Source organism: Canis aureus, chromosome 1 (genome assembly GCF_053574225.1).
Source record: "Canis aureus isolate CA01 chromosome 1, VMU_Caureus_v.1.0, whole genome shotgun sequence".
Lineage (NCBI taxonomy): Eukaryota > Metazoa > Chordata > Mammalia > Carnivora > Canidae > Canis > Canis aureus.
This window is the reverse complement of record NC_135611.1, coordinates 5,180,001-5,206,732: the sequence shown is the minus strand read 5'-3', so window position 1 is coordinate 5,206,732 and position 26,732 is coordinate 5,180,001. Positions and strand designations below refer to the sequence as shown.

At 38.6% G+C, this 26,732-nt stretch overlaps 1 protein-coding gene across 11 annotated transcripts in view; it reads left to right on the top strand.

Annotated features, from left to right (window-relative positions):
* Positions 1–26,732, top strand: part of ZNF407 (zinc finger protein 407) — a 447,661-nt gene that overhangs the window by 21,902 nt on the left and 399,027 nt on the right. For all 11 annotated transcript variants that reach the window (XR_013368900.1, XM_077878678.1, XM_077878691.1 and 8 more), the window contains exons 2-3: positions 7,673–12,415; positions 17,687–17,801. Coding sequence is in view for 10 of the 11 variants with exons in the window: in XM_077878678.1 (XP_077734804.1) it covers positions 7,729–12,415; positions 17,687–17,801 (4,802 nt within the window). In the remaining variant the exon portion in view is untranslated. The remainder of the gene's footprint in view (positions 1–7,672; positions 12,416–17,686; positions 17,802–26,732) is intronic.

Genomic DNA, 26,732 nt, shown 5'->3' with positions numbered 1-26,732 from the left:
TTTCATAGAAAATCGAGTTTTTTTTTTTTTTTTTTTTATGTTGTTGTCTCTGTTACAAATTGCAACTCCAAAAATGGATTGGGTGATACTTTATTCATTTAGATGATAGCATAATGGTAAGTCTGGTTGGAAGTGGCAGGTAGAAGAGATCTGAGTAGTCCACTGGTTTCCATGTATTCCTGTCCCATTCACCTGTGACCTTTGCAGCTTATAATAGACTTGTAGGAAGTCTTACCTGCCTTACCCTGTCCTTCTGGGAGGAGAGAATACCTACTGTCAGATCTTAATGACTTCTGGAGTTCATCCTTTTTTGAACTCCCCAAAGGGAAAGGACAAAAGACCATTGGGAGTTTTTATATATGCAAGTGTGTGCACACCTGCCATGCTGCACACATGTGTCCCCTGCTGTGATTTTACTGTTGGCCTGGTGCCAGCAGGTACTCACCTCACACTGCTTGCACCACTAACTGGGGTGAATGCAGGAGGGATGAAGGGTGAGGTGCCATGGAGTGGAAACAGGAGGGGTGGTTTCTAGCGTGGGTGGCTTTGTCACACCAGTGAGAGGTGTCTGTGAGCGTGTAAGAGAAAGCAGGAGCATGCACGAACCAGTTGCTCGAGCTCACTTAACATGTAAGTGTCAGAATAGAGAAAAGGGATGAAGAGAGAAATAAAGATGAGTTTGGAACGGGTGAAGAGTACACCCGAAGTGAGGAAGGTGAAGGGAGAGACTTCGGGCACTCTGCCCAGAGTAAAGAGCTTGTGAAATGGTTCAGTAATCACCCTTCTGTATTTGTGAAGTTCTTTCTTTCAAAGGCTGAAACTTCCTGTGAGCACTGGCCACCAGGTGTCATCAGAAGGCTGCTATTGATTTGTTTTATTTTGTTCTTAAAGAGTATATGAGTGTTTTAAAAAAAAAAAAGTTCAGGAGTGTCTTGATTTCTCTCTTGCAACTTTTTAAAGAATTTTAAACCATGGCAGAGACTGTGTCAATTAGAGCAGGAACTTACTTTTATGACAGATTCTTGGTGAGGTAATAATTTATAGGTGAAATTGAAGATGATAAAGTTACATGCAGCTTACTTGTTTCTTTTCTTTCTTTCTTTTTTTTTTTTTTTAAGTCAGGGAACAACTGGTTGGGAATTTGGATAAGGAGATAAAGTGCATGGAATTACGTGTTTAAGAATCTTTGTGGCACACTGAGGATATATATTGAATGGTAATTAATGGATTTGTATAGGAAACATGCTTTCAGAAGATGGGTTTAATACTGTATCCCATTACTTTAGCATAGACCCCTCCTGGGTGTTCTGAGTCTTGAAACTTTACTCTGGGAGGATGTATGAGACTCATTTTCTTTCTCCACTGGTACCAGTATTTTGCGAAGAAACAGAGATTATTTCTTACTTACTGCTGTTTGGCAGTGAGTCCCTTACCTGTTCATTTGCTTTGTTTCTGAGAAAATTAAAGGTACTTTCTGGTTGGCTTTCCATAAATGTTTGTTGAGCGAATGAATGAAATTTGCCTCCAGAAAAATGAGTACTTAAACTGTCGTAGCTGGGTGAGTTGGATTCTCTCCCCCATCTCCATTGGCAGTTTGGTGCTTGTTCTCATACTCTTTCTGTTGAAGACTCTTTTGTTTAATTTACATTAGCATGAATGCTCTCACTTTTGTTTAATCCCCTTTAGATCACTTTAAGATATTTATTAAATAATTTTACTGACATCATTCTAGTTCTGGACCTTGTAACTTAAACTATTGGAAGACACTCTCTCTGCGTGTATAATTTTTCTACCTGTGGTGTGTCCTGCATATTGAAAAATTAATCATCCTAAAGTACTGCTGTGTTTTGGTGATTCCTCACTGGCACTACTGAATAAATTCCAACTTTCATTTCATAGCCTTGTGTGACATGGTCTTCGGTTGACCCCCTGCTTTTGTATAGTAGAAAATCAGCACTGTGGCTTTCTGGACTGCAGGCAGCAGTCTTGCATGCTTGCATTGTGGGTGTTGTGTGGCTTTGCCTAATCCCTTTCTTCTACTTGAGTTGTTTCACTGCTGCTACCTGCTCTGTCAAAAAAAGAAAAAAGTAGTTTCAATTTCCTCAAACCGTAGCTCATATGATATTTCTGCTATTTGGCCAGATACTCTGCTTGGAAGTATGATTCCTTGCTCATTGATACAGCTGTAGATCTTAGTTCCTGTCACACATGTTCATATGTGGCCTTGTATTAGAGTTCCTTTGTGTGTATGTGACATGGCTCATAACAGAACAAGAGCCTGGTGAGGGCAAAGAACGCATCTGTAGCACGATAGTTCCCTTCACTCGGTATATATTTGTTGAATGTTTGTTCTTTCTTGATAAAATAAGATGTTGAATTATTTCATTACTTTAAAAAATCAGTTGGGTAATAACAAGTGTAGAAATATTTCTCCTTTTGTTTTAAAATTTTGGAGGCATTCTATAGAAGATAAAGGATTTCGTTATTTTGCGTGTACACATTAATGCAGTGGTCACTCTTTTGTCTCAAAAATGTATTAGTAGGTGCCATCATTAGAACATTCATTCTGCTTAGGTGTGTGTGAGTTAGTGGTTGTTCTATGCATATACTTCTAAAGATGAAACTCCTGCTAGTGTCCACAGTGAAGGTAGTAGAGTAGTATGCCATAGCAGTGTTGGAAGGGTAAGAGATGGCTGGAGTCATCATTGAAAGGAAGAGAATTGGGGATCCCTGGGTGGCTCAGCAGTTTAATGCTACCTTCAGCCTAAGGCATGATCCTGAAGTCCCGGGATCGAGTCCCACATTGGCTCCTTGCATCCATGCTTCTCCCTCTGCCTGTGTCTCCATCCTGCTTCTCCCTCTGCCTGCGTCTCTGCCTCTCTCTCTCTCTGTCTCTCATGAATAAATAAATAAAAATTTTGAAAAAAAAATGAAAGGAAGATAATTCACACCATTTTAGACGAAACATTAAAAAGAATTAAACATAAGTTATGCTGTGGACATTTTCATACATGTACATATACAGACCTATACAAAAGGTGATAGAATAGTATATTGAATTTCCATGTAACTGTCACTCAGCATTAATCTTTATCACCACATAGCCTTCACTGTGTCCCTCTGTTCGACTCTTTTGAGGTATACCTCAGATATTTTTCATTTTACCTCTAAATACTCAGAGAGAAGAGACATTAATTTTTTGTATGGAAGAGACATTTTTTTTATAGCACAATGAAATATTTGCTTATTCTAGTACCTTATATGTGCTTGGAATTGTTCTAGGCTCTTGGGATATAAAGGTGGATAAAATAAACCATGCCCTTACTTTCTAGCATGGGAAGACAAAAACAAACCAGACATATAAATAACCAGAACAGGAAAAAATTGATTTCATCAAAATTTAAAACTTTTGCTTATCAAAAGACATTAATAAAGTGAAAAGGAAGAAAATATTTGTGAAACTATGTATCTGACAAGTGATTTATATTCAGAACACATAAACATCTCCTCCAGCTCAATAATAAAATAGACAACCTGTGTAAGAAGTGGGCAAAAGGTTAACAAACATTTCATAAAACACATAACAAAGTATTTATCACCATCACTAGCTGTCAGGGAAATGCAGATTAAAGCCATACACACCTACCTGAATGACTTAAATTGCAAAGACTGACAGCATCAAATATTGGCGAGAATGTATGGATTAGTCAAAATGCTTGACATTGCTGGTGGCTGTGTAGAACAGCACAGCCACTTTGAAAATCAGTCAGATTGTTTCTCATAAAGCTATCATACACCTCTGCTCCTGTAGTTCAGTATTACTATACTTAGGTGTTTGCACAAAAGGAATGAAAATATATGTCCATAAAAATACTTTGCAAAGAATATTCATAGTGGCTTTATCATAATAGCCAAAGAGGAGGAAACCACTCAGGTGTCCATTGACGGAATTGTGGTATATCCATACAACAGAATACTGCTCAGCACCAAAGTGGAACACATGCACTGTTAATACATGCAATAAAGACATTGTATTGAGCAAAGGAGGCAGACCTTCCTTTCCCCCAAAAGGCCTGTTGTCCTATTCCACTTCTATGAACTTCAGGACAGGCAAGACTAATTCATTGCAGAAGAATACTGGGCAGTGGTTGTCTCAGGGAGGGGGAGTTACCAAGGAGTGAGTGTGAGGGGCAGGAGAAGAATTTTTTTTTTAATTTTTTTTTCTTTTATTTATTATTTATGATAGTCACAGAGAGAGAGAGAGAGAGGCAGAGACACAGGCAGAGGGAGAAGCAGGCTCCAAGCACCGGGAGCCCGATGTGGGATTTGATCCCGGGTCTCCAGGATCGCACCCTGGGCCAAAGGCAGGCGCCAAACCGCTGCGCCACCCAGGGATCCCGCAGGAGAAGAATTTTATAAGAAGATGGCATGTTCTCTATTTTGATAGGGACATCCATGAGGGGCCCGTTGCAGGTCTCTGAACTGTTCTTTTTTGGTGTTTCTCCCTTCTCTGACTCTACCCGACAGACTCTAGCTGTCCCTTGACTCTGTTGGGAGACCCCTGGGCTCTGAATGAGATCCCCATTGCTGTGCTGTGGCCTGGGTCTTTTCTCCAGGCTGGAAGCTGGGACTTCTCTTATTTGCATCTCATCTCTGATCACTGTCCTTTCTTTCCTTTTTTTTTTTTTAATTTTTAAAGATTTTATTTGTTTATTGATGAGAGATAGAGAGAGAGGCAGAGACATAGGCAGAGGGAGAAGCAGGCTCCCCATGGGGAACCTGGTGCAGGACTCTATCCCAGGACCCTGGGATCAAGACCTGAGCCAAAGGCTGACATTCAACCACTGAGCCAACCAGGTGCCCCTAATTCTTTAGTTTCTGATGTCCAAAGTGTTATGATGTTGTTTCATAGATTTTGTCTGTTTTTTTCTTTTTTAGTTGTCTAATGCATGAGAGCAAATCCAGTCCCTGTGACTCTTTTTGACTAGAGGTGGATGTTCTGGATTGGGAAATATTTCTATTAAAAAAAAAAGTCATATCCTTTACAGTGTAAGGCAGAGATTTTGTGTTCTTTGCTGTAGTTCTGGTATCTACAACCAAGAATACTGTTTTTGGGACAGATGCATGATTCATTCCCACCCCCCCCCCCCCCGCTTTGCTCTTTAATTACGAATATTGACTAGCAGAACCAATACTTTATTTAAAGGAGCATTTTCTAAAGGGTTCTTTGGAACCTGTGGTCTCTTGATTCTTTATAAGTAATGAGTTCTGTAATGAAATTGGTTTGAGAAATGCTTATGTGCTGAGACATCCTGTGGTAAAGAAACTTTGGTTCAAACCAGAGTTGCCTAAAGGTATTTGACCAGGGGTATGTTTTTCCTGCCCAAACATCTATTAACCTCCTACTTAATTTATTTTCTGGATTGCATACTGGAGAAATGGTAAACCTCTTGTAAGTGTGGTGAAACTATGTACATTTATCTTTTTTACTCTTTTACAAGAATGGTACACTCTGTTATTATAACACAGTACCAAATACAAGATGTTTTTGTGTTTTAGATTATATATGTAAATTTAGAATTTTTAAGCAGCTCTGTTGAGATATTCACATATTATACATGTTATCCATTTGAACTATAATTTAATGGATTTATGTATCTTCACAGACATGTGCAACCATCACCACAGTGAATTTTAGAACACGTTCCTCACCTCAGAAAGAAACCCTGTGTTCTTTAGCTTTCACCCCCTGTCTTGCTCCTCACCTAAGGAACCACTGGCCTTCTTTCTATATCTATAGATGTGCCGATTCTGGACATTTCCTGTGAAAGGAATCTTACGCTATGTAGTTTTTTGTAATTGGCTACTTTCACTTAGCATTTCTGAGGCAATGCAGACTGTGGTGAATGTCAGTACCTCATTCCTTTATGTGGCCAAAGTCCCATTGTGTGGATATGGATGTACCTTATTTTGTTTTTCCATTAGTCTCTTGATGGACATTTGGTTTGTTTCCACCTCCTGGCTATTGTGAAGAATACTGCTGTAAACATTTGTGTACAAGTTTTTGCAAGGACATATGTTTTCACTTTTCTTGGGTGTATCCCGAGGAGTGCAATTGATGCTCTGCATGGTAACTCCACATTTGACCATTTGAGGAACCACTAGACTCTTCTCCAAAGTGGCGTCACCCTCTTCTGTCCCCACTAGCATTTTTGTGATTATCCTGACTTTTCCACGTTCTTACCAATACCTGTTATTAACTGACCTTTTGATTCTACCTGTTCTAATGAGTATGAAATGGTATTACATTATGGTTTTGATTTGCATTTTTCTAATGACAGCTGATACGGAGTATGTTTTCATGTGCTTTTTGGCTGTTTATCTTCTTTGGAGAAATGTGTAGTCAGTCCTTTTGCTCATTTAGAAATTGGCTCATCTTCTTATCATTGAGTTGTAAGAGTTCTCTATATGTTCTAGATTAAGTCCTGTGTCAGATATATGTAAAAAGTTTTTCCCATTTTGTCAGTTATTTTTTTCACTTTCTTGATTGTGGCCTTTGAAGCATACAGTCATTTGAAGTTTTCAATTTTGATAAAGCCCAATTTATCCATTTTTTCTTTTGTTGCTTTTGGTGTCACATAAATATATTTTGTTCCCCACTTTTCACAGAGCCAAAGCAACAGCCTTTATTTGGTTTGTCATTGTTATGAAAAAAGTAGTTAAAATAGTTAAAAGTAGTTCTCATTAGTTTTGAGGCCATAATATTTTATGGTTTTTTATTCACATCAAATCCAATGGCATTTGGCTGAAAATTCCAATCTTGGTGTAAAGTAAATGGAAAATGATATGTTTTAATTGAATTAAATTGCATAATGAAAAATAAAATCAATATTATTGATTTTAAAGCATTTTATTCAGTGAGATTCTTTTCTCTCCCCAAAATTTTCTTCATTAATCCTGCTCTCCTGCTGACATTTCTGTTTGTCATTAACCTTCAGACGGTACAGAATGGCTATTAGATGAGGAAACTGGTGATTGACAGTGGGAACAGGAGTGGCTTTTCATTGGTTGGAAAGTTTGAGCAGGAATAGTGATGTGTGATGAGAATGTGTATGTTGTTAATTAAGATATATTTAGAAAATAATGGTAAGTCTCTTTGCTGTAGGGGCAAAGGATGAAGCAGTTGTTATTTCCTTTTACACTGGAGCTTGGGCTTTGGTTGGGAGGCTGCAGAGGGGAAGGCCTGACTTCCTGGCTTGAGTCACAGCAGTTTTGTTTAATCTGTTTTACAGACAGAGGTTTGCTGAAATAAAATTTGAGAAGACGGTTTCTCCATTTAAAAAAAAAAAAGTAAACTGAAATGTACTAGTTGAGAGAATTGACTCATGGGAATTTTTTTTGCAAGCTGGTTGAGAACACTTCTTCAGTCAGAGATGCCATAGTCTTGCTTCCTGAGCCAACAGTGTGGTGATGTGGTGTTTCCTACATCTGACTTTGAACTTTTCATAAGGACTTGACACACAGCATCAAGTTCATCTCAATAAAAAGGAAATATTGAGGCTGTGATATTTTTTTCACTCAGCATGTCACTTTATGTTGACTTTTGGACAAAATATGTGCGTGTGTGTTCTCTACGTTGAGAGGTTTAATACCATGTTTATTTTGTGCACAGGTTATGAGTGCCAAGTGAGCCGCCCTGACATAAGCAACGTCACCGGTACGTTATTAATGATGGATACTGAGAAGAAGCCAGAGAATGATGAGGATGAAAATATCACCAAAGAAGCAAAAGACTTGAGAAGTACTTCATCTCATGATGTTGATTGTGGGCCTGTATTTGATGTGATCCCAAATTCCTCAGAGAATCCCACCAGCAAAAGAGGTTTTCCAGAATCCTCACACTTTGGCAGTGTCACTGTGGTGGAAGACGGAAACAAACATGCTTCCAAACGAATGAAATTATCAGCTGAGGCAGAGCACCTGGAGCCTGAAGAACAGGGCATTCACAGGCTAGAAACTTCTGCAAGCATGGTCCCAGAAGGGCATATTCCGTTAAGTGAGACAGTGAGGGAGACCCTCCTGAATGAATGCCCAGATGGAGGCACGCGTCTTCCCAATGCCTTCTCCCCTCCTTGCAGTCTTAGCACTGTGGATGCTGTTTCTCCGAAAATAGACACTGAAAAAAAATCTGCTCAGGAAATGGTTTCCCTTGATCCGGAAAGAGAATCTCCTTTCCCCCTGAAAGAGATCAGTGTTAGTTGTACCATTGGAAATGTAGATTCAGTTTTCAAGTGCAGCATATGTGGTCATTTGTTTTCTTCTTGCCCTGATTTGGAAAAACATGCTGAATGTCATACGCAACAATCTATGGAATATACCTGCTGTCACTGTAGCCACAAAGCAGAGAGCAGTGCAGCATTGCATGTGCATGTCAGACAGACACATGGGCCACAGCAAGTCTTTTCTTGTGATCTCTGTGGCTTTCAGTGTGTGGAAGAAAACCTGTTGAATGCCCATTATCTCGGCAAAACGCATCTCCGACGTCAGAATCTTGCCGCTCGTGGAGGATTTGTACAGATATTAACAAAACAGCCCTTCCCTAAGAAACCATGTGCCATGGGAACAAAAAATGTTCGCGTAAAACCAAGAGCTTCTAAACCAATAGCAAAGACAGGTGATTCAAAAGGATTACGAAATGTTGGAAGCAAATGTAAAGATTTCCGAGGAAACATTTCTAAGCAAAGTGGAAGTAGCAGTGAGCTGCTTGTTGAAATGATGCCATCCAGGAATACTTCATCAGAAAAAGTAGAGATCATCGAAGAAAACGTTACTTCCCTTGGCATAGCTCGAAACACTGAAAACCAGGATAAAAATAAAAAGTTAGGAGCTTTGGTCAGTTCAGAGGGTCTCCTAGAGAAATTTGAATCTACCAAAAATACTTTACAGGCAGCACACAGTGTCAGCGTAAGCTCAAGACCCAGACCCGAGCGAAGCATCCTCACCTTGGGCAGTAGCTTCCGAAGACGGACTGGCACTTTTACCTTAAAAGGCCAGGCCAAGAAAAGATTTAATCTCTTAGGAATTAGTAAAAGAGCAGCTAATGACACCCAGAGGATGTACATGAAACACTTTAGAACCCAGGTGAAGACAAGTGAGGCAGAGTCCGTGGCCAAACACGTGGAAACAAGTGGCAGTGTCGACAGTGTGTGTGTGGCTTCCTCAGAAAGTGCAGACCTGAAGCAGGACCAAAGAAGCTCCCATCGGGCGTGCTCCTTTAGCTCCATGGTGGTGAGGCCACCTGCCGATCGTCAGATGTGGACTTGTACAGACCGTGGTCAGGAGGCTACAAACAGGACAGAGCTGAAGACCCACGGGGAGAGGGCCCCCCCTGGAGAGGTGAAGCTTCACTGCCAGGCCTGTGACTTTTCCAGCACGTTGAGGAGGGACTTGGACAGGCATTCACATGACAGCCAGCACCAGCACGCTGCCGCTGGCCTCAGGTGTCAGTGCTGTTCATTTATTTCTGAGGATGAACTAAGTCTCAGAGACCACATGAAGGAAAAGCACAAGATGGGTTTTCTTTGCGCTCCCTGCAATCTATTCTTCTTGTCTGAGAAAGACCTGGAAGAACATGCAATGGCCGAGAAGCACGTTTGTTTACTGGTTCAACCAAAGACTTCTCAGTCCTTTAACAGTGATTTGGCTTTGCAGACCTTACCCTTAAGTTCTTTAGAATCTGAGAACATGAAAGATCAAATGAGCGAGTCAGGTAAAGCAGCTCAGGAGGAAGCAGGTAAGCCCAGGGTGAGCCATGGACACGAAGTAAGGCATTCAAGTAAGCCTCAGTTTCAGTGTAAGAAGTGTTTTTATAAAACGAGGTCCTCCACTGTTCTCACGAGACACATAAAGCTCCGGCATGGTCAGGACTACCACTTTCTTTGTAAAGCGTGTAATCTTTATTCGTTGAGCAAGGAGGGAATGGAGAAGCACATTAAGAGAAGCAAGCATCTTGAAAATGCCAAGAAAAACAACATTGGCTTAAGTTTTGAAGAGTGTATTGAAAGGGTGTGTATAGGTGCAAATGACAGAAAAGAGGAGCTTCACGTTTCTGGAAATGGAAGAATAGAAGGCCACATGGAAGGGGTGCAGTTGCAGGAGTCTTCCTGTCTTGAAAAGAGTGTACTGACTAGCAAGGAAGTGCCACAGCCTGGTGTGACGGCCAGGGAGGGTGAAGTAGCTTTGACTGCTACTTCAAAGAGAGGGAGACCCAAAGGTAACATCTCTCGGACATGCTCTCACTGTGGTCTCTTGGCCTCCAGTATCACAAACCTGACTGTTCACATTCGACGGAAACACAGTCACCAGTATAGTTATTTATGCAAAGTGTGTAAGTATTATACTGTGACCAAGGGAGATATGGAACGTCATTGTGCCACTAAGAAACATAAAGGACGTGTAGAAATAGAAGCAAATGGCAAGCAAAGTTCAGATATCATTGTTGGCCCCGAAGGGGGTAACCTGGAAGCCTGCAGAAGGAATGCCATCTCAGCAGGTTCTGATGAACTTGCTAATAAGTCAGCTGAATCAGATACGTGCACCTCAGAAAAGCCAGGAGCAGAGCACGGAAATCCAACTGAAGTGGAAGTTGAAAATGTATTTCATTCTACAGATGGGGAAGTCAACAGTCACCTGACTGATAAAAAGGAACAAATGTCTCTAGAACCAGAGGACCCTCCTCAGCAGGGGGATGCATGCTCCCAGAGAGATGGTGTGGGTACAGGTGATAATAAGTGTGTTCACTGTGACTTTAATGCTCACTCTTCTGCTTCTCTGGAACTGCACATAAAACGGAAACATACAAAAGAATTTGCTTTTTATTGCATGGCCTGCGATTACTATGCTGTGACTCGCCGAGAGATGACCAGACACGCGGCCACAGAGAAACACAAGATGAAAAGGCAGTCTTACTTAACCTCTTCTGACATAGAAGCAAGTTCTGCAGATGTGTCCAAAAATATCATCATCCCAGAGGAGCAGCATCAACACAGTTCTGAAGAATATCAGATAATTTCAGACCAATCATCTGAAGAAATTCTGAGATCTAAAAATAATGCTGATGTTTGTGTTTTGGATGAGGATACTAGTCTAGATGTGTCTAAGATACTCCGTGCTCCCAACTCTGTAGAGATTGAGACTGAAGAAGAATCTAATCTCAGTGAAGATCATTCCTTCTGTGGAAATTTCCAACAGCCCCTGGCCAAGGATAAAGCTCTGAAACCTGAGGAGATGGTGTCCTTTAATATTTCCTCTAATTGTGGCTCCCCAAGCAGATTTCAGAATGAAAATTCAGGAAGCTCCACTTTGGATTATGAGGCAGTAGAGAGAGCCCGTGGCGCGTTGAATGACACTGGTGATCCGAGCACGCCTAGTGAGAGAGATGTTGGGGAGGCGGGGGAGAATGCAGAGAAAGGCCTCGGCAGACCTGGTGTAGGGGGAAGGCATCTGGCTGAAAGCACCATGCCTGTTGTGATGACGGGGACAAGGCAGGAGCTGGACCTGGAAAGCAGTGGTCAGAACGAGGTTGGAAGTGCGCAGAATCCGGAGGATTTGAAAGATAGTGGTGAAGACCCAGTTATGGAGAACAAGGAAATTCTGATGAATTCCCAACATGAAACTAAAATTATTTTGGAAGAGGACGGTCCAGCTTCTGATAGCACAGTTGAAAGTAATGATGTCTATGAAACTATAATCAGTATTGATGACAGAGGACAGGCCATGTATAGTTTTGGCCGGTTTGATTCTTCCATAATAAGGATAAAGAACCCTGAAGATGGAGAATTGTTAGACCAGTCTGAAGAGGGTCTGATAACAACAGGGGTGAGAATCAGTGAATTGCCCTTGAAAGACTGTGCTCAAGGTATGAAAAAGAAGAAATCTGACGGTGGCTCCTTTGGGGAATCCACACGAATTCGGTGTGATGATTGTGGCTTCTTAGCAGATGGCTTGAGTGGACTGAATGTTCACATAGCCATGAAACACCCTACAAAGGAGAAACACTTCCATTGTTTACTGTGTGGAAAGTCATTCTATACTGAGAGCAACCTTCATCAGCATCTGGCCAGTGCTGGGCACATGAGGAATGAGCAGGCCAGTGTAGAGGAGCTTCCAGAGGGCGGGGCCACCTTTAAATGTGTCAAGTGTACGGAGCCCTTTGATTCAGAGCAGAATTTATTTCTGCATATTAAAGGCCAGCATGAAGAACTGCTCCGCGAGGTGAACAAGTACATAGTGGAAGACACTGAGCAAATCAACCGCGAGAGGGAAGAAAATCAGGGCAATGTTTGCAAGTACTGCGGGAAGATGTGTCGAAGTAGCAACTCGATGGCATTTCTAGCGCATATTCGCACTCATACAGGTATGTACCCATCTGCAAACCTGCGTTCACCTGTAAACTGCAGGTGGAGGGTAAAGTTGGGATCTGGAGTCCATGCTGCATTTGCTCATCACATGACCCGCTGTGTGGCACTCTGGGCATCAGCCATAAGTCAGTGTTGACATATAACATTTCCAAAGTTAATTAGGCCTTAGTGATTCTGAAGCAGGTTGTTTGACAAATTTCTTTTCATTTTATCAAAAAGCCTTGCCCCTCCGATGCCTTTGTTAAGTTTTCCCGTCTCTTAACAGCTTTCCAGTTGTTTCTGAGTCCTAATTGTTTGGTTTTTCAAGGTAGCTATTAAGTGGTACTGTGAGTTTCAGAGGACATATTAAATGGCTTTTGAGGAATGGAATAATAAAAATTTTCTTAGAATTTTAGGGATTTAAAATTATTCATTGCCAGATGGTTTATATCGAAAAGTGTAACTCCCAGGCAACAAGATTCTACTTTCAAGGATCAAAATTAGTGAACACTTTTCAAAGTTAAGATGTCCTGGGGATTTGGTTTTCATGAAGGCAGCACCTGATTTAGTTTCTGTGCTCTGTCAAATGTAGTGTTCCATTTTAATGTTTAATTTGGGGTGGAAATTTTTTTTTAAACTTTTTTTTTGTGGAAAATGCATAAGCCACTGTTCTAAATTTATGTAAAAATTCACTGCACTGTTTCTATAAACCTGCCATACATTCTTTATTTTAAATAGACAGCTTTTCTAAATCATTGTGCTCTGCTTAGACAAGTTCTGTCTCCATGGTTGAATTTATGAGTGGATTTGAATAATAAATTCACATTTCAATGAACATATTTTCATTAAAACTGTAAGGTTTATTTTACTGTACTTTTAAATAATGGCTTATTATTAAAGCTATACTTTAAATTCATGCAGTTTTTGAAACTTAGTGCATGGTTACAAGGAGGAAGACAAAAGAGTATGAAACATGACTAGTGTAGAGAGATTACAGACAGATAAAAGTTTTTCATTGAAGAAAGAACAGGGCAACCTACATAAGATTAATCTAGGTAAACACAAACATTGTACTCATGGTTCCAACTCTTCGTGCGGTGGAACTGTTGTTGGGGAATAAATCCAGATACCCTTTTCTTGGCATTATTAATTGCTCTGTCACTGCTGTGCTCACTCATTTTATGAAGTGATCTGGCTTTTAGAAATCAGGCTTGTTCATGTGTGTAGAAGGTATGTACTTTCTTAACATGCCCTCTAAAGGCAGATAAAAACTGAATAAAACTAAGAGGAAGATGCTAATGGATCTCTTTTTAGAATTCTTTATGCAACTGTCTGGTCAAGACATGTTGCTTATAATTGATGTGTCCATTACTTGAATTCTCTTGTAATTATAGTCAATAAGTCTTGTAAATGTGTTAAAGCTCACTAAAAGCATACAAATTCAAGAACAGAGTAAGGCTAATAATTTAAAATAATCAATGTAGGCATTTCAGCACTTAATTTCCCTTGTGTGTTGATAGCTGATCATTCTTAATCCATTAAGATTTATTTAGTCGTTTACAATGCAAAATAGGTTTGCACTGGTCACTTGTGCCATTTGAAAACGTCCACTAGGTTAAGTGCAGAATGTAGTCCATTAGTCTTCCTTGACTATATGTATTAATTGCATTTAAAATCAAGTTAATGTGGATGTGAAAGTGAGGTAACTATCAATATGTGACAAAGTAACCCTACTTATATAAGTTACATCATTGATTGTAACATTTACTAAAAGTTAGCATACTTTTTAACATCTTCTGTTGGGCTTATCAGCAAGTACATTTTTATTGTGTTCCTGAGCACCACAGAGAGCCCTGTTCCTGAGTACACAATGCCAGTCTACCATTGCAGGTTTGGAAGCCACTGTTTGGGGGATGTTGTTCTCCCGGTTTTAATTCAAGGTTTTTAGTCCCCCCCCCCCACCCCTTTGGGGCATCTTAGAATGAATTGCTTTTCTGATACTTTGCTCATGTCCATGAAGTAGTGATGCAGGGACTGTTATTAATGGTTAACTGGAAAAGGACTTACTCTTCCAATTCCTGTTTTCATATTTTGTAATTTGCTCTGTATCTTATGTCTCCTTTTCTTCCCATCCTTAAGCACAATAAAAGCACCACTCTAAGAAATAAATGAGTTTTGATTATCAAGAATTGTAGGGAAAAAAGCACCCCAGCACTTTCATGTGTCTTTGCTTGTATGGAGTCATCTGCATGACCAGAAAGGGCAGTGTCGCCTTTTACCTTGTTAGGAGTACAAAAACAGTGGTTCATCTTCCCTCTTGCATGTTCTGTGGGTTAGAGCTTTACTTTTAAAGGACATGGCAGACAGATGTCATTAAACTAGAAGACTGTCTGAAGCCCTTCAGTTTGATACTCTAGTGCATGGGGTCACTTGTGCTGTTTGGAAATGTCACATGGGGAGATTGTGTGACTTAGTCTCACCTGAGGGCTGGAGGTGTTTAACTTAGCCTGTATGTGACAGTTTAGAGGCTGAATGCTCTTGAAAAGACACTGGGAGGAGAGTTGGTCTGTTGACTTCAAGCCTAGTGAGGACTTGGCTCTACTTTGTTCACTGCTTCATCTCCACACCCCACACAGAGTTGGCTTGCAGTTATTTATTGAATGAATGAAGGAAGGAAGGAAGGAAGAAAGGACAGACAGAAGAACAGAATGAAGTTTTAGCATTTAGAGAGTGTTGTAGCATTAGAGGGTTGTAGCTATTATGGAGAAGCATTAGATAATGGGTTATATATACATTCTTTAAGACCTAAAGTTTTGATATCATTTTTAAAATATTAATCTCACATCCATATGTGCATAGCAATTAGCTGTGACTGATGTTGAGGAATGGCTGTGTAGGTCTGAGTGAAGATTTAGTTTTAAAAATCTTTGGAATTCTTTTGGTAAAATTGTAAGGTGCCAGAAAACTAGAGTCTTTTTTTGTTTTTCCCTTTCAAAAAGCCTATAAATTCAAATTAAAAGAAAACCTACTGAGGATCATGCTGTTCCCAGGAATGGAACTATTTTAAATGATATTGACAGTTTGTAATAATCACAATACACTTGCGAGAAATACAAATTTAGTAATACGTGGCTTTACAAATTTTGACTTCTAAACAGTGTGCCTGGATTCATTATGGGATGTGCATCGCGAGCTTAAGACTGAAAACATTATTAGAAAAAAAGAAGACCTTTTTTTCCTAATGCAGGAAAGTATTATCTCCACTTCCCTAGAATTTGTGTGGAACAGAAAGGAGATGTTAACACAGTCTGTTCTGAATATAAGATGTGAAAAATAGTCAGGACCTCAGTGATTTCTGCATGAAAGCAGTCAGCAGAAGAACTCATTTATGTGTTGTCAACACACTAGCAAAGGATCACTGAGACCTGAAGGAACTAGAGCTTCTCACTAAGGAGCCACGTGTGGTGAATGGAAAGGTCTGTCCCCAGCCCCTCGTGGCACACAGTGTGGTGGGAGCACGGCGGAACCTTAAACCCACAGGAGATTTTAAATGCTTTCACCAAGATTGTAATAGAAATGTTGAGAGCTTCATTTTCTTTGGTTGGAGTCCTGATGTTATTGTTAATTAATAATTTCCTAATTACCCTATTATCTTTAATGCCTTTCAGTTTACAGTGCATGTGAATTGTTTCTTCTCACTCTTTTCCTTTCTGTGTCCCTTCATAGAAATCTGTGTTGAGATGAAATGTTTCCAGGTCGTGATAGGCTTAGTTTTATCAGAATCATTTAAGTAAACTGTAGTTTCTAATGTGATTGATAGAATGTGATTGCTGTAAGCTGCAGTCTCAACCTGCTTTTGACATTTAAACATATAAAGCTGACTAGATATAACCATTCAGGTGCTAAATATATTTTACATCTACTTCTAACACTAGAAATGGAAGTATTAAGAGATCTGGCTTCATTGTCATTGAACTGTGAAATATTCAACCTTGTCTGCCCGTGCTTAGTACTGTTGACTTTTTTATTTCTGTTAGAAGATTAAAATTAAATGCTTCACTTTTTTGTCAGCTTTTGGGAATTAAATTGAAATTTAAGACTCTAAAATTTTTTACTGAGTGCTTCAATTTCAACAAAGTATTCTTGAAGGATTATTTTTTTTCAAGGGCACTGCACAAAGGTTCATTGATCAAATGTGATTTATTGCAATTTTTTTATTTGAGCCCTTTTTGTATGTTTATTGAGGTTCACAAATATCATATTCTGTCTAACTAGGTATTTCACCAAATAGGTACTAAACATTATACAAAAGATCTGGAAACATATTGTACTGATAGCAGACTGTGGTTTTTATGATTTTGATGTATTTATTTGAAGATTTGGTGGTTTGAAAAATGAAAAATGGTGTCTACATGTCGCACTTAAAGGAGTATTGCTTCTCATTAATGTGGGTACTGATTATCTATTAGTGACTGTGTTCCAGTTACAGTCTCTGTTCCTGATACTAGGTTTATTGATTCTGAAATTATTTTCTCATTTTTGAGTATAGGTTAACCTTTGTGAAATTTAAAAAAAGAAATTGTTGGTATTTGCTTTTTATTATGTTGAAATATTTGTTCATGAAGTCAGTAAATAAAATATCAATACTTCTGGTTTGCAGAATCATCATAGATTTTTGACTATAAAATGATCATAAAAGCAAATAACTTATCCATTATATATTCTTACATTGTGTGCTAGCTATTAAAACAGTAAAATAGTGAATCATTTGGGATAAATGTCAGAAAAAAATCTGAAATGCCATTCTTAATGTGAGTACATTCAAAGCTGCAGAAATATGAGGAAGGGAGGTGGCTACTGAGAAATTTATTTGATGATAAATATACTTTATAAAATATCAGCTGCACTGTATGCATTTATGTTTTTATAATGTTACATTTCAGATGTTGAATAACTTTAAAATATATTTTTGTGAATTGTTAGAAAAATATTTAAAATTATTTAGCTCATCTCATCTACTTACTACTGCTCAACTGCTTCACTTTTGCTTTACATTTTAGGAATGTTATTGGAAGTTAGGAACACTCACTGAAACATTTAAGTCTCTTGGTGGAATGATTATGGGATGCAGGTCTATTCAAGTTAGAAAGGAATGCTGGTGTTCCAGCATTTTGGGGCCAGAAATTTCTAATCAGATGAAAAGTATGATTTAAGATCTAAGCCTCTTTTTAAACTATCAGTAATGTATTATTCACATTCAAATCATATTTTATGTTAAATTTACCTAGGATCAAAACCATTCAAGTGCAAGATATGCCATTTTGCAACAGCTCAGCTTGGCGATGCCAGAAACCATGTCAAAAGGCACCTTGGGATGAGGGAATACAAGTGTCACGTCTGTGGGTGAGTAAATTGAAACCATCTCTACCGTGGTGAACCAGGAAGCATGCAGGATAGCCATTGTTTCAGAATTCAAAACTGATATGAGTAAGAGTGGCTAAAATTATGCATGCGTATCCTCCTTTCCATTGTTATGGTAAATTCCTTAAATACAGTTATGACATTCTTCTCCCACTTCTAATCCTCTACTGAAGATGAGCAATTTTATGGGCTACAAGGTCAATTTGAACCTGTAATCTGTAAATTGACTAAATTATAGGATGTTCATTCACATTGCCAGAGAGAACTGTAAATTCCATTTAAAGACATAAAAAAATACATAATACAGCTTTAGGAGTGTATATGTATGCGTTTTTTTTTTTTTCTTTTGCTATATACTGCTTTAATTTTAATCACAGTAGTGGCTCTTTGGATAGATAGACTGGACATACTCCATAAAGAGAAATGTAGAAAAAGATTTAATTTCAGACATCTGGTTACTGATTGTTAAAGAGATAAAACTTGAGTAAACAGTGTATAATGTATGTTTTCATGTAACTTTATTTCAAAACTTGTTGTTATCCATTTTTAGTTAACGGCTCTTCCTCTAAAGAACCATTCACGGTGTTAAACTGTCACTCAGATGTGTTGCGTTTAATAGGGAGCACTGAGATGCCTTAATGCACAACTAATTAATTTAGCAGAAATGTTTAAAAGGTTTTAAAATGCCATGACATCTATGGTATATCATAGGACATTCAGAGCTGGATTTTAATATCCTATCTCTGATTAAAAATATATTTTAATGCTATTAATTTAGAGAAATTAATGAATGAGCGCATCCTATGAAAACACTTTCTGTGGAACCTGAGAAACCTGCAGTTCTTCTGGCTGATTCCCTCAATGCTGCAGGTTCAATTCAATTATGCAATGCGCACACACTATGGTGGGTTTCCTTTTTCAGGGGAAGATTCTTCTGGTTAGCGCTACCGAGTAATATCTTTTAAGTCAGAAACGGCTTTTGTTGGACAGTACATTTTATTCCAGGATGCAGTTGCATTTTTTGACCCTTGAGATAGTTTTACAGATAACTTTGCAAAGCAGTTTTATTAACCATGGTCTGTGATGTGTTCACTGGCAGAATTGATGGTTCAGTGACTTCTAGCTAAGGTAAATGAAGATGAACCTCTGCCCTGAAGCCCCCTGAAGATCAGTGGCAGAATGAGTTTTGTTGCTACTGATTTTAGCTGCAAGGGTTGAGTGCCAAATGGTTCATTTTAATTGCTCTGGGTCTTGGAATTTTAAAAGATACCTCATTTATTGTTTCTTACCATATGAGTTATAGGAAAGAGGGAAGGGCTTGACTCTGGCAAACATTTGCTGTTAGGGGGTCATCAGCAGTTTCGTCCTCATTTCTTCAAAAAAAAAAAAAAGCAGTTTTTGCATGCTCTATTATTAGAAATCTAATTCCGTCCATTTTTTTTTTTATTAGGGTTACTAAATCCTGGGAAAGAGAAGAAGAAACTTTATCAGAGAACAGTTTCTGGCATAGGTGGCATCAGAAACAATACCTGATTGACTGGCTTTGCTTGTCCAATTGAAATAGTGCGCCCTTTGCTGAGCTTACTGCTCACCACATACCACTGAAGTGCTACACCAGTGGTTTACATATTTGATTCCCAAGATAAAGAATTATAAATACAGAGAGATATATGAGTTTCATACTGCTGTCCTAGAGGTGTGTGTGTGTGTGTGTGTGTGTGTGTGTCTGTGCACACACATAGAAAAAGGAATCTAGACTCCAGAATTGTATCTTTAAGAATTATGGCAGTCCTTGAATTTTACTTCACGTTGAAATAATAGTTCTCTTAATTTTTTTTAAGTGAAGTTTGATTTAAAAGTTATATGATGATAATTTTCATAGGATGGATATTTTCACAGTGAAGCTGAAAGTTCTGAAGAATTCCAGTAAACTGAAGAAGGCCTATAATCTGTGGAGTTAAAACAGAATAATAACGAGTTAGAACCCTTATGGTAAAGAAAAAAGCATCATGGGGTGTCTGTATTTCATGTGTTTTGAAGGGTTAGGGCAATATGTAGGTGAAAAACTAAAATGAGAAACATGAAAGAAAGCAAGGATTGGCTCTCAGGTTAGTGGCAGTGAAGAGCACTGGTACATTACCATTAGTGACAATGTCGATTCATTATCATTGATGGCTAAATAATCCTAGAAATGCTCAGTGGACCTATTAGTTCCTGAGCATAAGCAGCTCATGCTGCGTTTCTTCATTAGCTTTCATTGCTATAAATTTTACCTTTTAAAAAAATCATGCTTTAAAAGGTGACGTGATCTTTCAGGAACATTAACTCTATAATTTTGTCACAAACAGAAGGTCCTGCACTGTGTTTTTCTTTCTGCAGTAGTCAGTACCTTCATCTCTGCCCCTTAGGATTTTATGAATAACCTTTTCATTACCTGAATTGTAAGAGATAAACTGTTCTTCAAATAGTTCTGAATGAGTAATAATGTATAGAAATAATGGAGCAGGCACCTTTTAAAAATGAAATTATTGCTCACAATGTTGCATTATTTTGTCATAGTAACCTCTTGCTTTTCTTGGGAAAAAAACCCTCATATATTATAGTGAAATTGATGTAAATGACAGTGCGTTTTGTTGAATTGAGCTGAGTATTAATGGTTTAGATTACTTGTAATTGACTTGTTTTTCATATCTTTATATAAGAAGGTTGTAGATGCTCATCACATATGTAGCTTGAATACTTTTGCTAAGGCTCAGTTTGACTTGTGCATTAGTTACTCCCTTAACAAAAGACTGCCTTTTATGCTTTCTTACTTCATTTGTTTGGACCTACACTGATTTCTTTGAGTCTTTAAGCTCTGTTTTAAGATAATTTTCTTCACTTCGTCGGCAAGTGCTAGCTACAATCTATCATGGATTTGAGTTAGTTTGTGAAGCAGCTGAATGGGTTAGATGTCTAATTCTTGTCAGATAGCTGGGGTTCAGATTCAGGATTTCAGTTTTGTTCACCCGTGCTTTATGTGCTCATGTTGTGGTAAAAATCACCCAAAATGTGTTGCTTTGCAATTCCTGTTCTGAGAACCTGCTATTGATAACTTCATTTATAAAAGCCTTTTATTTTACTTTCACTTTTAGGTGGAGCAGTTTTTGAATAGTACAGTTTCCTAATGTTTTTCTTAGATCTGAATGGGATCCCAAGAGGAATTTTTTACAGTATAGGTATCTTTATAGATAGCACGTCGTGGGTGGTTCACATGAACATGTGGTGTGGATCTGACATGGGGCTTGTGGGGAGAGAATGAGAAATAATAGAAAGCATTTCTATACAGAAGTTAATAATTTTGTTGAGAACATATACTTAAAAACAGGTTAAACATATTTTTACTAAATCAATGATCTCTACCTTTGATTACTGAAAAAAAAACTTGAAAATTTCAGTGGCTTACAGACACCATGTTTTGTTAAATCTATTTAAATTTAATTCTCTCTGTTTCTGTGAGTATACACACATGCAATAGTGTATGTAATACTATCGATAATAAGTAGTATTGGTGTGGTACTGTGCTTTGGTGTATGCCTTAATTCACATTCACTTCTTTTGTTGATCTCCTGGTGTCATGAGATTGTTTATCTCATGTTTATAATTCCCATTGTACAGATGGTAAACTTGAGATACAAAGTGTTTTTAGTGATGGACTCAAATTATACATGAGTCATAGTAGACCAGTTTCCTTCCTTTTAACTGTCCCTTTAAAAAAATTTTTCTTTCTGCTTTGCAATATCTGTTGTTTTGGTTTCTGACTTTAATTTGTACTTATTTTTTTCTCTCTAGGTTCTCACTAGAATGTAATAACTGTAACTTAACCTCCTTCCAGCCCCTAACCATTCTTGTTTTCTGCTTTTGCTCAGGTTTATGTTCTTTTAGAAACTTGCTCGCATGGTATTTTCCTTTGACACTGTGGTTTCAGTCTGTTTCTGTATCTCTCTTTCTTTTTCACTTTTCTCACCTTAAAGCATTGTTTGAAATAATTTTATTACTCTTTCTCATTGTTCTTTATGTGTTGATGATTTATTGCACTTGAGTGATTACAAATTGAACATGATATAATAGAATTAGGTGCCTAGACAGATGAAGATATTATTGTCTTTTCACGAGGACCAGAGGGGTAAAAATTGATGAGTTTAGGTTACTGTCTTTGTTTTTCATGACCAGTTACTTAAGAAAAAAAAAAAAATGGAGTTAGTAGCAAACTAGTGAGTGGCCTGTGATTCCCATAAACCTTAGAAGTGCTAGCTGACTTTTGCGTGCCATTTTTCACAGAGACACCTGGATGGGTGGTCTGGGGATCATGGTATTCTCTGATTGACTTCCCTGTGTCTGGTTGAATCTTGTGTGCAGAGTCAAGTAGGGGAGTAGCACTTAGCTAATCCAGAGAGAATAAGGGCATTTTCTCAATCTGTCACCTTCAGGTTCATGGAAAGATTCTAGACATTTTCTATTGTGTATTAATGTGCTTATGAGCTGTTTATTCTCATTTGGTTTAAGAAACCTTAAATAGAAAGTTACTAATGCAGTAAAACTCTTTTTTGTGTGTGTGTGGCATTACCTAGTTTTTGTGCATTAGAAGGGATCTCTATGTAGATGATTATAATGTCACTTTCTGACCTTTGCAGCTTGAATAATTGTAAATCATTGCTTCATAATGTGTCAGAGAATGTCTGTACTAGGCAATTAAATGGCAGAATATAATAGACCAAATTATTGCCTGTCATGTTTTCAACAACACAGTTAGTATTTGAGTTACACTTAATCATTACGTGCATTAGCAACTTCATTGGAATCCAGCTTCAGGCTGAGCATGAAATACATTACATTATTTAAACCTCTAATGGTACAAGTCATTTATTTGTGTTGAAGTGTACAACATGCAGAGTTTCATAAAGCAAGGAACACTTGAGAGCTTAATTTATCCAAATCAAAGTCTAAATGCAGATAAACACAAGTGGCAAAAATTAGTAATTTTTATAGGCTGGAAATATTTAAAAATACATGGTTGTGGGTAATTGTAGGCAGCAGGAATAAATTAAAATCACTATTTTTAGTCTGTTCTGAGAACTAAAGCTGTGTATACCTAAATCATTAAAAGCACCCTGGAACTGCATTTTTAGCCGAACAATTAATTACACCCATCATATCTACAGATGTATCCAAATAAAATAAGCATTTGGTTTGGCTTGTTGTTTTGGCTAAAGAGATACAGATAGAAAAAGTTTGCTTTATGTTGTGGCATGAATTATGCTTGTAACAATGTAAAATGCAGCATCTCTCAGTTTTGTAAAAAATTTAAATTAATGTTCAAACATTCATTACAAAGAGTATATTACATATTCTATGTATACAATATTTTAAAGCTTTTTGTTTAATGATACATTTTTGCCTTTAGCTTGAAATTTAAAAATGCCACGTAGTGATTACTGTCTCTCTTCCTGTCAGTGAGGAATACGAAATTAACATTGTTAGTTTATCCCTCTTGTGCTCCAGTCTTTGAAATATCATTTAGTGAATGAACGTTGTTTTATATATTTTATATACAAATCACATTGTAATCGGAATGTCTAAAAAACATCATAGCTATAATATTAAAACAAAAAACAATCTTTCTCAGATAAGATTCTGAGGTATTTTACACTGAACTCTTGTAAATCCAGGAGAGATTTAGGGTAAGATTAGGATGGTGGATGCCAGCCTTTCCGCATCATGGGGGCTTTGTCACCACCACACCCTATTCTCTGTTTTGTAGTGCTGCTTTCTTGAATTTTTATCATGAAGAGTGGGTCATAGGTTTATCTCAAGGCAACATGTGTGATCGCCCTTAACAACGTGGAGCACATTGTCATTTCTTGGTGTTATAATTGAAAGCATTGGCCTCTCTGAGATCTTTTCCAGTGAAGAATTCATTATCTCAGTGACTTAAATCATTTTTGCTTTCTTTTTGTTTTTAAATGGTTTTGTGATGATTTTAAAATCCAGTTGTAGGATCTGAGGATTCTTTAGCTCTCCTGATCCATACAGTGGAATACAGGGAGTCGGGGAAGCAGTCTACTGGGTTTCCTTTGCCTACCCTTTGAGTTGTGTGTGTGTGGCGGGGTGTGGGGGAGTGGGGGTGGAGGTGGGGGTGCGAGGTGTGGTAGCCTATTTTCTCCTCTCTTCCTGCTAATGTGTTTTTGAAAGTCCTTTACTTGATGGAGGGTTTTGCCCTTTGATTTGTCTAATGCTGAGTATAAGAGGTGTTGGAAATGTAGATAGGAAGGAAGCATAACTACTGATTTAGGGACTCATTCATTTCCTGCTGGGCACATTCTTGAGAGTTTCCTCTCTCTGCAGACGCAGTGACCATGACCAGTCAGTGCAGAGGCCTCGCAGTCATGTGCTCCAAGGAGGAGAGACGGACGTGAAGTGGGACACATACTAGGAATAAGAGGAAGGGGCAGTGGTCCATGGGGAGTGCTTAGGAACAGTAGCAAAGGCTTCCTTGAGAAGTTATGTTTGAGTTGGGTCTTAAAGGAAGAGGAGGTATTCACAAGACTAATTGGGACATTTTTAGTAGATAAAGCAAAAGTAGTGAAGAATAGAATAGCATGACCTATTAACGCAGCAGGAAATTCCTGGGGTATAAGTGGTTGGTGGGGTGAAGTGGAGGATTTTTAAAACAAATATTAAATAAACATTTATGGAACATGACTGTGTGCCAGTGCTGTTAGTCTTTAGGGTTAACAAGATCAAAATAATTTGTGCTTCAACTGGATGGAGATAGCTCAGGTAAAGAACGAAAGAAACGTCCAAGCCTCGCTGGACCTGAATTCACAAAGTTGTATTTCATCAGATAGCTAGCATTTGATGTGCAGGTGAGTGAAAATTAGTTAGATAACCAGGGGCAGCCCGCTTGAGGCAGGGCTTGGGGATGTTCAAGGAGAAGCATGGTATGTTCATACTTGCAAGGACTTTAGTTAGTCCTGCCAGAGGTGAGATTGTGAAGCAAGTAGCATAGCCCTGAGTAGCTGGCAGGGCCAGGGCACACAGCCTGTTCTTGCTGAGATGTTGAACGCTGGCTCTTCCCACTACTTTCTGTCTCTCCTTTTTGACTTGTCTGCTTTCTTCCAGTTTTCTGGACTGTGAAAGGTCAGGGAAAGGAGGAGCAGGAGAACTTGCTAGGAAGGATATCACTGCTTCAGAATCAAGGGGCATGGGATTTGGCAGCAGAGTTATGTTTATGAGAATTTCACTGTTGGTAGTTTTAATTAGGGATGCTATTGATTGTGGATAATTGTAATGAAAACAGGTTGATACCAGTTCCATATAACCTAAGGCAGCACAGTTCCAAATAATAATTATGAGGACATATAATTATGTGGCCATGCTCCCGATGTCTGTGTATAGCCAGCATGTTGGACACGGGTGTTAGGATTGCGTTTCCTTGTGCATTTCCTGTGGATGGGCGACAGGAATGGGGTTGGGAAACTATCCGTCTGAAAATACATACCGTTTCCTAATGTGCACTCTTTTACTGCTCCTCAGTCCTCGAGTGCTTTTCTTATTTCCAAGCCTGTGGACTGTCCAGGTGCCATGGGCTCTGGACCACATCCTCGGTCTGCTCTCACTTGGCCCTGGAGCCCTCTGCTCCCCGTGTTGCCCTCGTTTTAGTGTTTTCGCAAGAATTAGCACTAAGTCTTTGTTACCTCACTCCCAGAGTGCCAGGGAACGACAGTGCCAAGCACATCAGATGCTATTGTCTAGATACATGCATTTTTGGAAAATTGTTTTTGTAGTTCTATTTCCAGTTTTAAAAGGTCCTGTTTACTGCATAGGAATATATTGAGCTGGAGCAAAGGATGGTTGGTTAACATCATAAATACACTGTCAGGTTTACATGTGGTTCTTGAGGAGCTAAAAGATCTAGACCAAGTGCAAGATCTTCTTTCCTAATATATTTTAAAAGTACTGCTATCAATGAAAGAGGCGAGCATGTCTCATGTGGTTAACACATCTGATAATTATCATGACCATATTAACAAATGAGCATCCTTTTTTAATATAGTGGCCAGTCAGTGCTTCAAAACTGAAATTTGCACCGGCCTGAACACTAGAAATGTGTTTAAATATTAGAAAGACATTTTAGTATCCCCATTGGAATTTGTTTTAAAAATAAGGTTTTAGAACCCACACTGGACTTATCCATCTGGCGGACAGATTTTAAAAAATTGGGGTCAAGGTCTTAAGTGACTTCTGGCAAATGGAGATGAGAACCCAGGACTTTTGACTCTCAGGTTGACATTGTTTCTGTTTATCCCACTGTCCTCCTTCCTGTTTAGTTTGGGTTTCTGTCTTTCTCTCTGTTTTTTAAAGATTTTATTTATTTATTCATGAGAGACACAGGGGGAGAGGCAGCGACATAGATAGAGGTAGAAGCAGGCTCCCCGCTGAGCAGGGAGCTTGATTCAGGACTCGATCCCAGGACTCCAGGATCATGACCTGAGCCAAAGGCAGATGCTCAATGACTGAGCCACCCAGTTGCCCTTGAGTTCATCTTTTACTCTCTCTGGTTTCACTGTTTTTAGCCACCAGTCTTTCAACAAGGGAAGTAATGCTTACATGTTTAACTAGCAAAGTTAATTACCTGATCAATGTAGTCCTTCAGGTTTTGAACCTTTTCTGAGTGCCAGCCATGTGGGAACTGTAGTTTTGAGAAATATGGGTGGTGAGTCTGTCATGATTCCTTTTCAGTTTAGATGGTCACTTGTCATCGAAGGAGGTCCTTTTATAGAGAGTGATGAAGATGCACAAGGGGTTTGGGTATTTATCTTGATACGATTGTTTTCTACTTTAAATAAGGTGATAATAACAAAGGCAGTATGG